The 12294-nt window shown below is 39.8% G+C and overlaps 1 protein-coding gene across 11 annotated transcripts in view; it reads right to left on the bottom strand.

Annotated features, from left to right (window-relative positions):
- dennd5b (DENN/MADD domain containing 5B) overlaps window positions 1-12294 on the bottom strand; it is a 51637-nt gene that overhangs the window by 16900 nt on the left and 22443 nt on the right. For all 11 annotated transcript variants that reach the window (XM_036576673.1, XM_036576664.1, XM_036576667.1 and 8 more), the window contains 3 exons: window positions 8101-8818; window positions 6272-6459; window positions 1620-2192 (listed from right to left, as the gene is read on the bottom strand). In XM_036576673.1, the coding sequence (XP_036432566.1) occupies window positions 1620-2192; window positions 6272-6459; window positions 8101-8818 (1479 nt within the window). The remainder of the gene's footprint in view (window positions 1-1619; window positions 2193-6271; window positions 6460-8100; window positions 8819-12294) is intronic.

The following is a 12294-nucleotide window of genomic DNA, read 5'->3' as shown; positions in this document are numbered from 1 at the left end:
AACGAAACGAAAAATGTCTCTTATTTTAAAAGGCACAAACCCTAGTCAACCCTAAACTGACTGCCTCTTTAGTTTTGCAGTGGAGCACGATGGAATAATGGGAGCTAATAACCCACCAAATAGAATGGTTCACATTGCATGCCCAGCTGTTTGACATTGTATGAAATACTGTTACCTATAATAATGGACCAAAGTACAGATAAACTTCAGGCTTCAAGAGGGCTGCTTCTACAGCTTTAGCTATGGGTCCACAGTATGTCATACATTGTCAAAAACATACAAGCAAGTGCATATGGGTGTAAATAGCCAACGACTTGTCAGCTACGTTAGCCTCATAGCTAGCAGATCAAGTACACTGGGGTTCAGGGGAAACTGTACATTTGATTTTAACCTGTAGTATCGCTTTAAAGTGTCTAACTTTGGAAATAACTTACACAGGGGTCCCCCTCTTTTTATACACACAACAGCTCGCAAAGATCATCCTTAAATGACACTGAACAGCAACATCCTTAATATTAAAGTCAATAAAACTCCTAAAAACCTCTTACTGACTGAGTGACAATGACCTACTACCACAAACCAATCCTCATCCAATTATAATTTAAATATTAGAAGTGAAATGTTACACATTGCAAAAAGCTGCCCTCTTTTATTGTAGTCTCGCTCTACACAGTTAGAAAAAAGGGCACTGTTTGGGTATGTTTTTGTTCACCGAGGTACAAACCGTGTAAAAGCACCTTCAAATGTGCAACAGTGGTCTTAAGGTCTAATTCTGTACCTTACATGAGCTTTAAAAGTATATTACATTCTCTTTCTCAGGGTAAAGCTATGTATTTTCACTTTTTCAAAAATCATAAATAAATACATTTCAAGACCAGGTAATTGGAGTCAATGTAACTTAAAAAAAAATATAATTGCATTGTAAAATGATACAATTACGTTATCTAGAACTGTACTCATGTACTCATGAGAGGGGTATCACCTCGGTCGAACTTTAGTACCTATTTTTCTGAGTGTATTACCAGATGTTCAGACACAGCATCCATATGCAACAACGTAGCATTCCAAACTACAACAGACATAAATGGACATTCAAACTGGCACAGTTTTACACTTTTCTAGGATTTCTCTAAAAATTTCTAGGTCTTTTCTAGGATTAGAAAAACTAATCTTAATTTTCAGGTTTTTCAGGATGTGTGAGAACCATACAGGAGTTTCTCTCAGAGATTTGTCTGTACATGTCCACATAGAGGTGGGCGATATGGCAAAAATATCCTATCACAAACAAGACATTTTTACAATATACAATACACATCATGACATGCGTATTGACACACAGACACAGAGTCCCACACTAAAAACTCTGGTTATAAAGATTTCTATTCGGCATTTCACATATTGCACTGCACTAAATCCAATTAAACAGGACCAATTATGCTCTTGTTGTAATGAAACATGCAGGTGGTCAGTGTTCTATAAAGTACAGACAATATCCATGATAAGCAAGATGCAGTTCTGAGCCTATTAGAAGATTTATCATGATAACAATAAAATATCATTAAATTGCCCACCTCCATGTCAATATGTTTGAGTTTTATTTCTATATGTGCATCATTCACCTTGTCAAAGTTGTGCATCTGCTCGCGGTTGGTGAGCCAGGCCTCCAGGTCCGGTGAGTTTTGGATGACGAAGGCCTCGTAGTCGGCGAACATTGTGGCGAAGCGTGCTGCAAACACCTCCCTCAGCTGCACATTCAGCTTGGCGGTTCTCAGCTCCTCTTCCTCGATGCCAGTCCTTCCCCCCACGTTCTCCTCCCCTGTAGCTTTCTGCCCTGCCACGAGGGCCTCCAGACGGGCCACCTTCACTCCTGTGCGTTTGGCCAGAGCCTGAAGGCGCTCTAGAGTCGGGTTTCCCTGCAGGAGCTCCAGGACATCTAAAGCTTCACCAGGCAGGTTCCCGTTTCTTCCATCATCTACTAGATCTCTCAAGACTGTGTTCTTCAGCCCTGTGCCTGTCACGCAAGTCTGAGTGGTGGTGGGTGCAGGTGATGTGACGCCGCCCTCTGGAGAAAGACCATAGTGCAGCAGCACCTCGCTCAGCTCCTGAATAAACTCAGCCTTGTTGGGGAATTGAGGGAAATCCTCTGGCAGCTCGATGCAGTGGTTGTCAATGTCAACAAAGCAAAGATTTGCCTGGGAAGAGAGGAGAGCCATGAAATACAATTTCATTATATTCTCTTTTAAATCTGTCAGAAGTGTTTAAAGAATTAAAATTCTAAATCAGAAAAGACATGTTTAGTGTCTGAAGTTTGTCTCTTTAGTTTTGCACTGGAGCTATGAGGCTAATGTACTTAACAAGTAATGGGAGCCTGCCTAAATCACCACACTTGCTTCAAACTCACTGAGTTAGGTATTCTCGAATGTGCATATGTGGTTTGACACTGTACGACATACTGTCATCTTTAAAAATAGACACAAGTGCAAAAAACACATAACATTGGAATTTTAATATAACATGATATTTTTCTTGACAAGATAGGCATCATCATATGCACTGTACTGCACTAAAGCCAATTAAACAAGATTAATTATGCTCTCTCTGTATTGCAACATGACAGAATTTATAAAAATGACTATAAATATCGTCATCTTGCTCAGAACTACTTTCATGCAGTGTCATTATTTCTTATCCATTTTGGCCACAACTAAACAACTAAAGAAACTTCAGACACATCTTGTCTGGCCAACTACATTTGATGTCAGGCAGAAAACTGCAGCAATTTGATTTTTCATTAAACTAGTCCTTCAAAATAACTTGTTTGACAACAAATTGCTTTCCACTGTTAGCAATAATTATCTTTGTAATTTGCATTTGTAGGCCCATTTGAATGCTTTTTCAATTTAATAGCATGTTATGTTTGTAATCATACCTTAATCCATCACAAGCAATGGCATGATAAATGTAATTCAGCATAAACAGTATTAAGGGCAGTGAGTCAAATAACAGGGGATTTAGATCGTTTTAGCATGGCATGAAAGACAAGATTAAAACAACACAAAAAAGCAACATCAATTGTGATGTGCCAACCAGAGCACAAAAGGAGGGGGGGGGGAATGCATCTGCAGCAACAGCACCATCAGAAACACATTCACATGTGTGCAGACACTCAAATACACATTAACTAAAGATCAACTCTTACTCAGTTGTGTTAGCAGAAAAAAAAGCATGAAACTGTAGCACAACGGTAAACTGGCACATCAATTTATCCCAATATGAAATTATGGAATCTGTGCATTATACCAATGAATATACATATGTTTGTATAGAACATATACATTGGTAGATTTTCTAAGTGGAATATGTAAACGCATCCTCTACAGAGCACACTCTTCTGCACATGTTGATATATAATTACTGCTTATTTGCTGAATTTAACACATTGGAAAATAAGTAAAACACATCCTCTGCAAAAGTCATTTTATATTTTTGTTTATTCCTCCAATATGCTAAACTCAAGTAAATAGAAATTGTCCACTAACATGTCTGTTTATTTTTCACTTAAAATCAACAAAACTTCATTTTCAGTTATTCAAACTTCTGCATACAACTGTGTACTGCTGTTAAGGAAAGGGATCTGAAAAGGGAGAGCATAAGTCGCCTGGAGAGAGAAATTCTAATGGAAATAACACTGAAAAAAAGAAAAAGGCCTTCAGGAGTTCTGCTCACATGGTTCACTCAGTCTATCCAGCTCCACACGGACACATGCGCTCGAGTGTGCTGCGTGTCCTTATTCTCCTGCTGTATAAATAAATCAGTCAGGCGGAGCAGCAGCACTGTCCATACTGCTGGGCCTTAGTGCTGCTGACAGGCCGGAAGACAGATACGCTGACACACGACATGAGCATGAGTGAGCATGTGTGTGCGCGTGTGTTGTTTTGCATGTAAAGCCTTAGATTAATCTTCCTACACCCTCTGGCATGAACACCTTGAAGCAATTCTACTTACATTTTGTTTTAATACTTCACACTAGTAGCTCAGTGAACCAAGAAATTCTGTCAAAAGTGCTTATTATAATCTTTCAACAGATGTGTCATTTGTGTTTATAAGTAGACTTGAACTGAATGAACACAATGACTTTTGAAAGTCTTGTTTTGCAGAAAGAAAAACATTTTTTTTTCTTTCATTTTTTGGCTTTGAACTAATAGAAAGTTGGAACTGCAGACATAACTCTCTCTATACAGAATGTAAATCAAATGTAAAGGAAAGGTAATTAACTGTGGAACAAAAAATGTAATTATGCAATTATAAACACTACCAGGCAAAATTTTGGATTTGTTTCACTTGTCATATTTACAATTGCTGCCACTTTATTAAACAATAAATGATACAGTATGCATTAAAATACTATAAACTAGACAGAAGAAGATATTTTAAAGGAGCATTCCAGCCTAAAACTAGCATTTGCTGTTATATGCCTAGTTAGGTACTATTATGTAGCTCAGCATTGTATCTCTTAGCCTCAACAGTTTGAGAAAATTACAATTAAAAATACTTTATACATTCACTGGAAACCCCTACATGGTATCACAGCATGACTAGCAGGCTGGCTTTCTTTTGCATTCACCACCTAAAACAAAAATAATAAATAAAATTCTCCCACCTTCAAGATGCATCAACAGAAATGGGTTTTCCTAGTCTTTCCCAGAAAATTTCACAAACATCAATACCGTGGGAGGCGAGTAAGCCTGTTTAGAACAGATGCTTAAATTTTTGATTTTGGCCAAAGTGTCCCTTCAAGATATTTTACTCAATATTAATATGTTATAAATGATATACTGTAATTATCAGCATTTTTGTATAAAGTTATCTGCCTTGAGATTTGATAACTTTTAAAATCTAGGGGCATTCTGGCTGTTTATTGTATGATAACTTCATTCTCAGGGTTTTGCAGTCTTCTCAGGCATTATGGAATCATCTACAGCTCTGTTCATTACTCTACACACATTTGAAGTTTCTTCATTTTTTTTTTAAGCTTACCACAAATCAGTAAAGTTGTAAAGTAGTAGCTTTATATTACAATGATTCTGTACAAGTACCTGTAACAACTTGGTTTTATGTTATTGAAAAAAGCGATGCCACACTTTTGAATAGTGATGGCAAACTTGTAATTGGTACTCTACATAATTGAATAATGCAAATTAAACGCATAGCAGAACTCTACATCTCTAAAGGTTGAATGCAGGACAGAGCAATTGATCTTAATCTGAGCAAATACAGCATCATGCTTCTTTGTAGCCACATCGAAGAGAACTTTAAAAGTGATAGTTTGTGGATGCACAGTTTGTTTTGCTCTCCTAGCACGTGTTCTCTCAGACACTCTCAAAGCAAGGACAGGAGCAATTTTCTCTGGAGACTTGAGACATGCTTTAACAGGGGACAGCGGGGAGAACAGAGATGAGTGTGGGCACTTTTAAACACAGTAGTGCAGCACAGTGCAGTACAAATTTCAGCCACAAAAAATCAGGGCTGCCACACTTTTCTGCGCATAAATATACAACACCAGAATAAACACAACCTGGAGCCATGTACTCATTTCTCACCGTCTCTGCACGGAGAATGCCTCTAACCAGGGGAACACAGACAAAAAAAGGGGTGGGGGCATGGAGAATGGGATTTAGGAGAGAGGAAGTGGGAAAAGCCTCTCGGGATTCTCGAGGATCCTCGGCAGGCTATGAATAATTAACTCTAACACACTGCAAAGCAATGCAACAAAGCAATTAGAGGTGAGAGTAAAACATCAGCACAAAGACATGAAGTGCAGCAGCACTGTCTCCAGACAGCCCTCAGCACGACACAAGGATGAGCGGAACAAGGCTGCATTAATGTGTGTGTGTGTGTGTGTGTGTGTGTGCGTGCACGCACATGTGTTTAAACTGATATTACAGCAAATAAATAAACAAATATTTATTTATTTATTTATTTTTTTATTTATTTATTTACAGTAAATTAACACCAGCCAAGACACGTTTGGTGTCTGAATTTCTGGTGTCTTAATGCACTGATGGTTCTGCCACTCAAATAGATTTGCTTATGCTGTTTTTGGCACCGTTGATACACCGAAATGTATAAAAATGGACAAAGTACAGACTAAAATTGAGGCTTTGAGATTTAAATGTGATGTGCTTTTGGCTGATCAGATACATTTAATATTAAAAGAAAATTGCAAATTTTTTGTCAAACTATTACTTTAACAGGGTATCTACACGATTACCTCTTGAGGCAGTTCCAGTTTGGAGCGGTCCGTGCCCTCTTTCGACTGTAAACCCATGAGGTATGGCACAGGGGCATCTAGGAAATGCAGCAGGGAAGCAGGCAGGATGGGCACGTACACATGCTGCCACTGGAATGGAAAGAGCAGCGTGGTGATCCCCTCCGCCACCACCATCAGCCTCTGGTAATCTACACACACAGAACAAAGAAAAGACTGTAATTATCACTCAGCAACGTCTCAACAAATCAGAGGCTACTCTTATATTACAGTTCAATTTGTTTGCTCAGATCTGATTTTTCTGCCTTGACTGTTCACATTTGTGTTGGTAAGTGACTCACAGGCCTATCTGTAATTAGCGGAAACATACCTCTTCAGTGTAAAAGCCCGCATAGGCATATTTGATCATCATATGAGAACATCTCAATATACTCTATGGGAAATCAAATTCACCAAATGGCTCGAACAAATTATGCAGGTATCTATACATTTCTTACACTGCAAAACAGTCCGTGTGATAACATTAGTCTGTAATAAAGTCATCTGCACATACAGCTAGCACAGTGTTTTCAAAACAGCTTCATAGACCTCATTAGCATCCGTATTGGCTCAGCTTTCACAGAGCTAAAGACGCACTGCATTGCAATAGAATATTCATTAGCTCTTCTCCTGTCTTTACACTTCCTCCCACTCAACATCAAAGGCACTGCAGAGACGGGGTTGGAGGCAAGAATATATCAGAGCCGACTCTAGTGGGGTTTGACCCATCCTGAAGTGATCAAAGGAAGGTGCTCAAACTGTACAGGCCAATAGAGATGCTACGTTTGCTGATTCAGACAAGCAATGAAGAGATCATGAATTTTCATGCCTCACTATCTGTGAGGTCATATTAGGACAGGATATTGTGGCAGTGCCTGTGGGAATGTTAGCCAAATTCCTCCAATAGGTCTCAGTTAGGAACCATAACAGGTTTTGTGGACTATTTGTGAAACTAAACTCAGACTCAGGACCTCTGATGATCTTTAACAAATCCTAATTAGCCATGTTTAAAACAAAACATCTAGTAATATTACATAACTGCCATTTTGGCATTTCTGTCATTTTTGCTATTTAAATATAACTGTACAAGTGATCACATTGTAAGGTACATAATTAATTGCATGTAAACATAATTTAAGTTTAATATAGAGGAAAAAAATAAAAAGCATTAAAATGCACAGAAGTGTGTTCTCTGTAACAAACATGTCATTTGATAAGGGAAGGACAAACTTCTAACTTTCATTAGAAAGAAATCTAACCTTTTCTTTAAGCCCTATTTATTATTGTGCAAAATAATAATAAAATATTAATAGCTACTTATATCACAACTGCAAACACATTTCTGCATTAAGGTTGAAGCATTCCCTTTCTATTCAGGCCTACAAAACTAATGTATATGCATAATTCCTTTAAAAGTTCCTCATGATGACATAGGTTTGGTGTGACAGTAGCCATTACTGCTTCATACGTTTCACACATGACAGAGCGAGAATAATAATCACATTTAGCTTGCATTATATTCTACTTTTACAGTCGTTTTTAGCTGTGCTTGTGTTTTGTCTTTGTAATTGTCTTTGTAGCAAAATGGTTAAGTCCCTTGCTCTCCATGCAGAAGAGTGCGATTCAAACCTGTTTTCTCTACCATTAGGCCCGACTCCTAATTCTACAGTCCTGCTGAGTGCGTGTGATGTAATTTGATTAGTCCCTTCAGAGCAGCCCTTAGTTGTGGAAACTCATTTTGCTTTATTGGCTTTATTTCTTGTGTTTTACCACCTTTTGAGAAGACTTCTCACCTTGTGAGTAGAGCAGGACCTGCATCTCCAGCAGGACACAGGTGAAGAGCTGCACCAGGTTCTCCACTCCGAGCAGCTGGAAGGCCTCGCCCAGCGGGAAGTCAGCCAACGGCAGCTCATTTGGCCCTGGCCGCTGGCACAGGATGGGCTCATACACGCCGTGGAACTTGAGGGAGCGTCCAGGCGGCGGCAGCGGGACCTCATACAGCACATTGTAGACATAACTCTCCAGAGGCAGCGGGGGTGGCTGCTGTGAGACCACAGCCCGGTGCATCTGGGACAGGAACCGTCTGCACGCATGCATGAAGGGCATGGGCGCGATTAGGCAGATCGCTTTAGAGACGTACAGTGTGTCTCGTTCCGCATCGTAACCTGAACCTGAGCAGCCACAGACACCCCGAACTCCTGCCTGAGAGGAAGGAGACTCCGCTTCATCTGAACTGCTCGCCAGAGAGTCCATACTGGAGGAGGACGAGGAGGAGGAGGAAGAGGATGATGATGAAGGACAGTTGTGGGGAGAGGTGTGTTGCTCAGCATGGTGCATCTGGTGCAGAGTCTGCATGGCAGAGCGAATCTGAGTGCTGGTCACCTCCTCGTAGAAGGTGTGGACGAAGCCGTAGATGCGAGAGCCGTCCTCCCGCGTGATGAGGAAAGAGTGGAAGCGAGGGGCCAGGCTGTCTCTCTGAGTGCGGAATGACAGGCCTTTAGGCATGCAGAGCTGAAGAGAAGGAGAGATAGGATTTAATATAGCATATTGTAAAGAGTCATATTGTTATAATGACTGCCAGCATCATTCATATCATTACCACTCACATCTGGGTAAACTCATTTAAATCTGTTAGTTTATTAGATTTTACACTGGACAGATGAAATCTTCCACTGATGACTAATACTCAAATACACACATACACAAAACAAAAGGCTGACAAGAGAGAGAAAAGAAAGAGGAGAAGGGAAAGAAAGTGAGAGTAGAGAGAGAGATGGGAGGAGGAGAGAAAGAAAGTAAGAGGAGAGAGAGAGGGACTGAAATTAAGTAAAGAGAGAGAGAAGAGATAAAAACAAAATGAAAGAGAAACAGAAAATAAAAAGAAAATGGAAAACGAGAAAGAAAAAAAAGACAAAGAAAAAAAGATTCATACACTCCAGCTGCATTAGATAAAAGTGTGAGAGTGAAAAGAGGAGGAAACAGCTGAGCAATATCTTTATACCTGTCTGATGTGGCTCTTACATTTTTGTGGCAAACCTGAAGTATAACAACAACTACAAGTCTATGTAGTGAAAATGACATGCAGCTGTGAAAGAATGAGAGGACAGAAAGAGAAAGTGGAGAAAGTGAAGTCTCCCGTGTGTGGAGGGATGAGGCTGTGAATGTAAGATCCATATGGGAAAGTAGCCTGTGTTGCTAAGCCATGTGATGCAGTGGAAGTTCATCACATGACCTGGAGAGAGTCTTTATTCAGACACATCACACTGCATCACCAAGAGGAATAATCTCCCTATGAGGAAGAGTACTGGTTAAACTGGGATTTATGTGGGCTGTCATCTCACTCTGTGTTGGGGGTTATCTTGGGCCCCTGTGGCTAATTCATTAGCTCTGCAGTCTCTTACATCAGTCAGTAGACACATGCGTGCAGTTGTCCTCAAACCATTTCAGTGTATAAGGATTAATGAAAAGCAACTTACAAGTGACCAGTGCAATCTTCACAGAGCTTAATTACGAGCTTTTCCTGGCAGCTTACATCATTTTATTACCCTTCACTGAACCACATCTGGGTAAGCTGATTTAACTCTGATGGCTTATTAGAATATTACACTGAGTGGGTGAAATCACTGAGGACCAAGACTCAAATTAGAAATGGGCAATACGGCAAAAATATAACGTCATATCATGATATCACAAGACAGGATACTTATAATGCATAACATTATTTATATTTTCTGAACTTTAATAAGTCAGACCAGAGAAAACATTTAGACAAATTACCATTAAAATATTTTTTAATGAAATTATTCATCGTTTCACTGCTGTACTGCACTAAATTAATCTAGTTATGCTCACTTTGTAATAAGTATGCAACTGGTTGTGTTCTCTGAGCACTGACACCCTCAATATGCTCAGCAAAGCGTACCGAGATGCAATTTCTCATCACAATAAAAAATATATTGCCCATCTCTAATTTAAATACATGAAACAGACAGAAAGAAAGAGAGAGAAAGGGAGAAAGAGGAAACAGGTAACAGAGGGACAGAAAGATGAGTGAGTGGAAGAGACAGAGAGAGACAGCGAGAGCGAGAGACAGCAAGCATGACGAGAACTGGAATATGAAATGCAATTATCTGAGGAGCTTTGTGGTGGCCTCTGCGGACCGTGACCAGAGAGTGAGGACTGCGATTACAACCCGTTCCCCCCTTTCAGGTCCAGCAGCTGTATGTGTGTGCAGCTGTGCATGTACGAATACATTCAGCGTACACTGATTGCTGAAAAAATACTCTCATAATCATTATTCTCTACATCTGAAGATCTGGAGTGCTATTGCGACACAGAACACTATTACAGAAAACAGAACTCATCAATCGAGTAAATCACTGTACATTTCGTACACCAGTGTTACATGCTTGTAGAAGGATCATCATATGTACTCTGCCCGCTGCAGTGCCCTGTTGGATTGTAAGAGTGCACTGGTTTTTCTCCAATTTGCTTTTGGACACCACTTCAAAACAGAGCACTCTGTGGTGAACAGGCCTTAGTTTCAGATATTAGCCCAAATGGCTCAGTGCAGAGGTTCATAGCTCTCAGAAAAGAATGTGTTCTCTGTTGGTCAGTCGAGCACTCATGATGACATCACTGCTGGACAGAAGGGCCAGCTCAGGTGTTCTTTTTCAGAACTTGTGCACAATGGGCTGTTTCCATGCCGACATAGGCAGAGAGCCACAGTGAATAATTGATGGCTCCATCGGCAAGCGTCTGTTTACACTCCTAACGGAAAAAAATGACCTTGCAGCATGGGAATGATAGGTCAGAGAGTCCAGTTACTTTTCAATGCCAATGGACAGTAACTTTACCCCTCAGCACACTCTGTGAGAGTGTGAGAGAGAAAAAGCTTGATGTGCAGGTCAAGTCAAATCAATGCAGATGTAGAAGGCAGATCACTGCCATGAGTAATGCAGCTGGACAACTACATGAACAAATGAGCCATGTTTGGTGGGGAGAGCGTTATCTTACCCACCCCACAGAGGTTTAACCCTTTAACTCTCTATTTTTCAAAGCTGTCTTGCTTGTAAGCCTGTGCACATTTTGGTTGTCCTCCACTTTCCCCATGAACACGGAAAGATTACAAATGCAGCAAAGGCACACTAAAAGAGTGACAGAAGTCACCCTGGGGAGAAACAGCATTAAATTTGGAGGATTTAGCCCCATGTGTTACACAGGCTGCCTCTCTAACTGTACATGCTCTAATTCTGAATGTTAGATGAACAGAATCCTGCACACTGCTCTTTTTCTGCTCTATCCAGGTCAAAGGCCTTTTCCTCCATCATGTCATTTTTTACACTCTGTAGCCCACAATGAATGCATAACTGCAGTTTACATTATACAGCAAAAAAGTCCACTATATATCAGGCAGTATCTCTTCCATCTACTGTGTTTTGGCCCAAGGCTTTCAGTGGCCTGACAGGACTCAGCAAACACCATCCAACAGCAACACAGCATGCGTATATGCATGCACGTGCACGCACGCTAGACTCAAACTGACTGATGACAGTGGTGTGAATCGTCGTCAGATTGGATCTATTGCGGGCATTAAGTTGGGTAATTTAAATGTCAGAAAACGTGCCTTCCACTTAAGTAAATCATATTTGTCTCAATCTGTTTTCCTTAAAATTGTAGTTCATGTCCTATATGGACCATTTTACCAAATCAGTTTAAACTGTAGTCCCACAGTAAAATCATGAAAAAATAAACAATTTAAAAAAAACATTCAGAACTTAGATAATTACAAGGATTATGTTATGATTTATTTCAACACAATGCCAGAATTGAGAAAGTAATAAGCTAAATATATACAACAATAATCATTTATAGGGTACTTTCTATTGGGAGTATAACTCCCAAATTTCAACTTGTGAAAATAATACTTAAAATTTTTCACATTATTTTTTATTTCTTCTACAGTGAAGTTGAGTTTAGATTTATCA

The sequence above is a fragment of the Colossoma macropomum genome, unplaced genomic scaffold (assembly GCF_904425465.1).
Source record: "Colossoma macropomum unplaced genomic scaffold, Colossoma_macropomum, whole genome shotgun sequence".
Taxonomy (NCBI): Eukaryota; Metazoa; Chordata; class Actinopteri; order Characiformes; family Serrasalmidae; genus Colossoma; species Colossoma macropomum.
The sequence above is the reverse complement of the archived record's forward strand: the minus strand, read 5'-3'. Positions and strand labels throughout refer to the sequence as shown.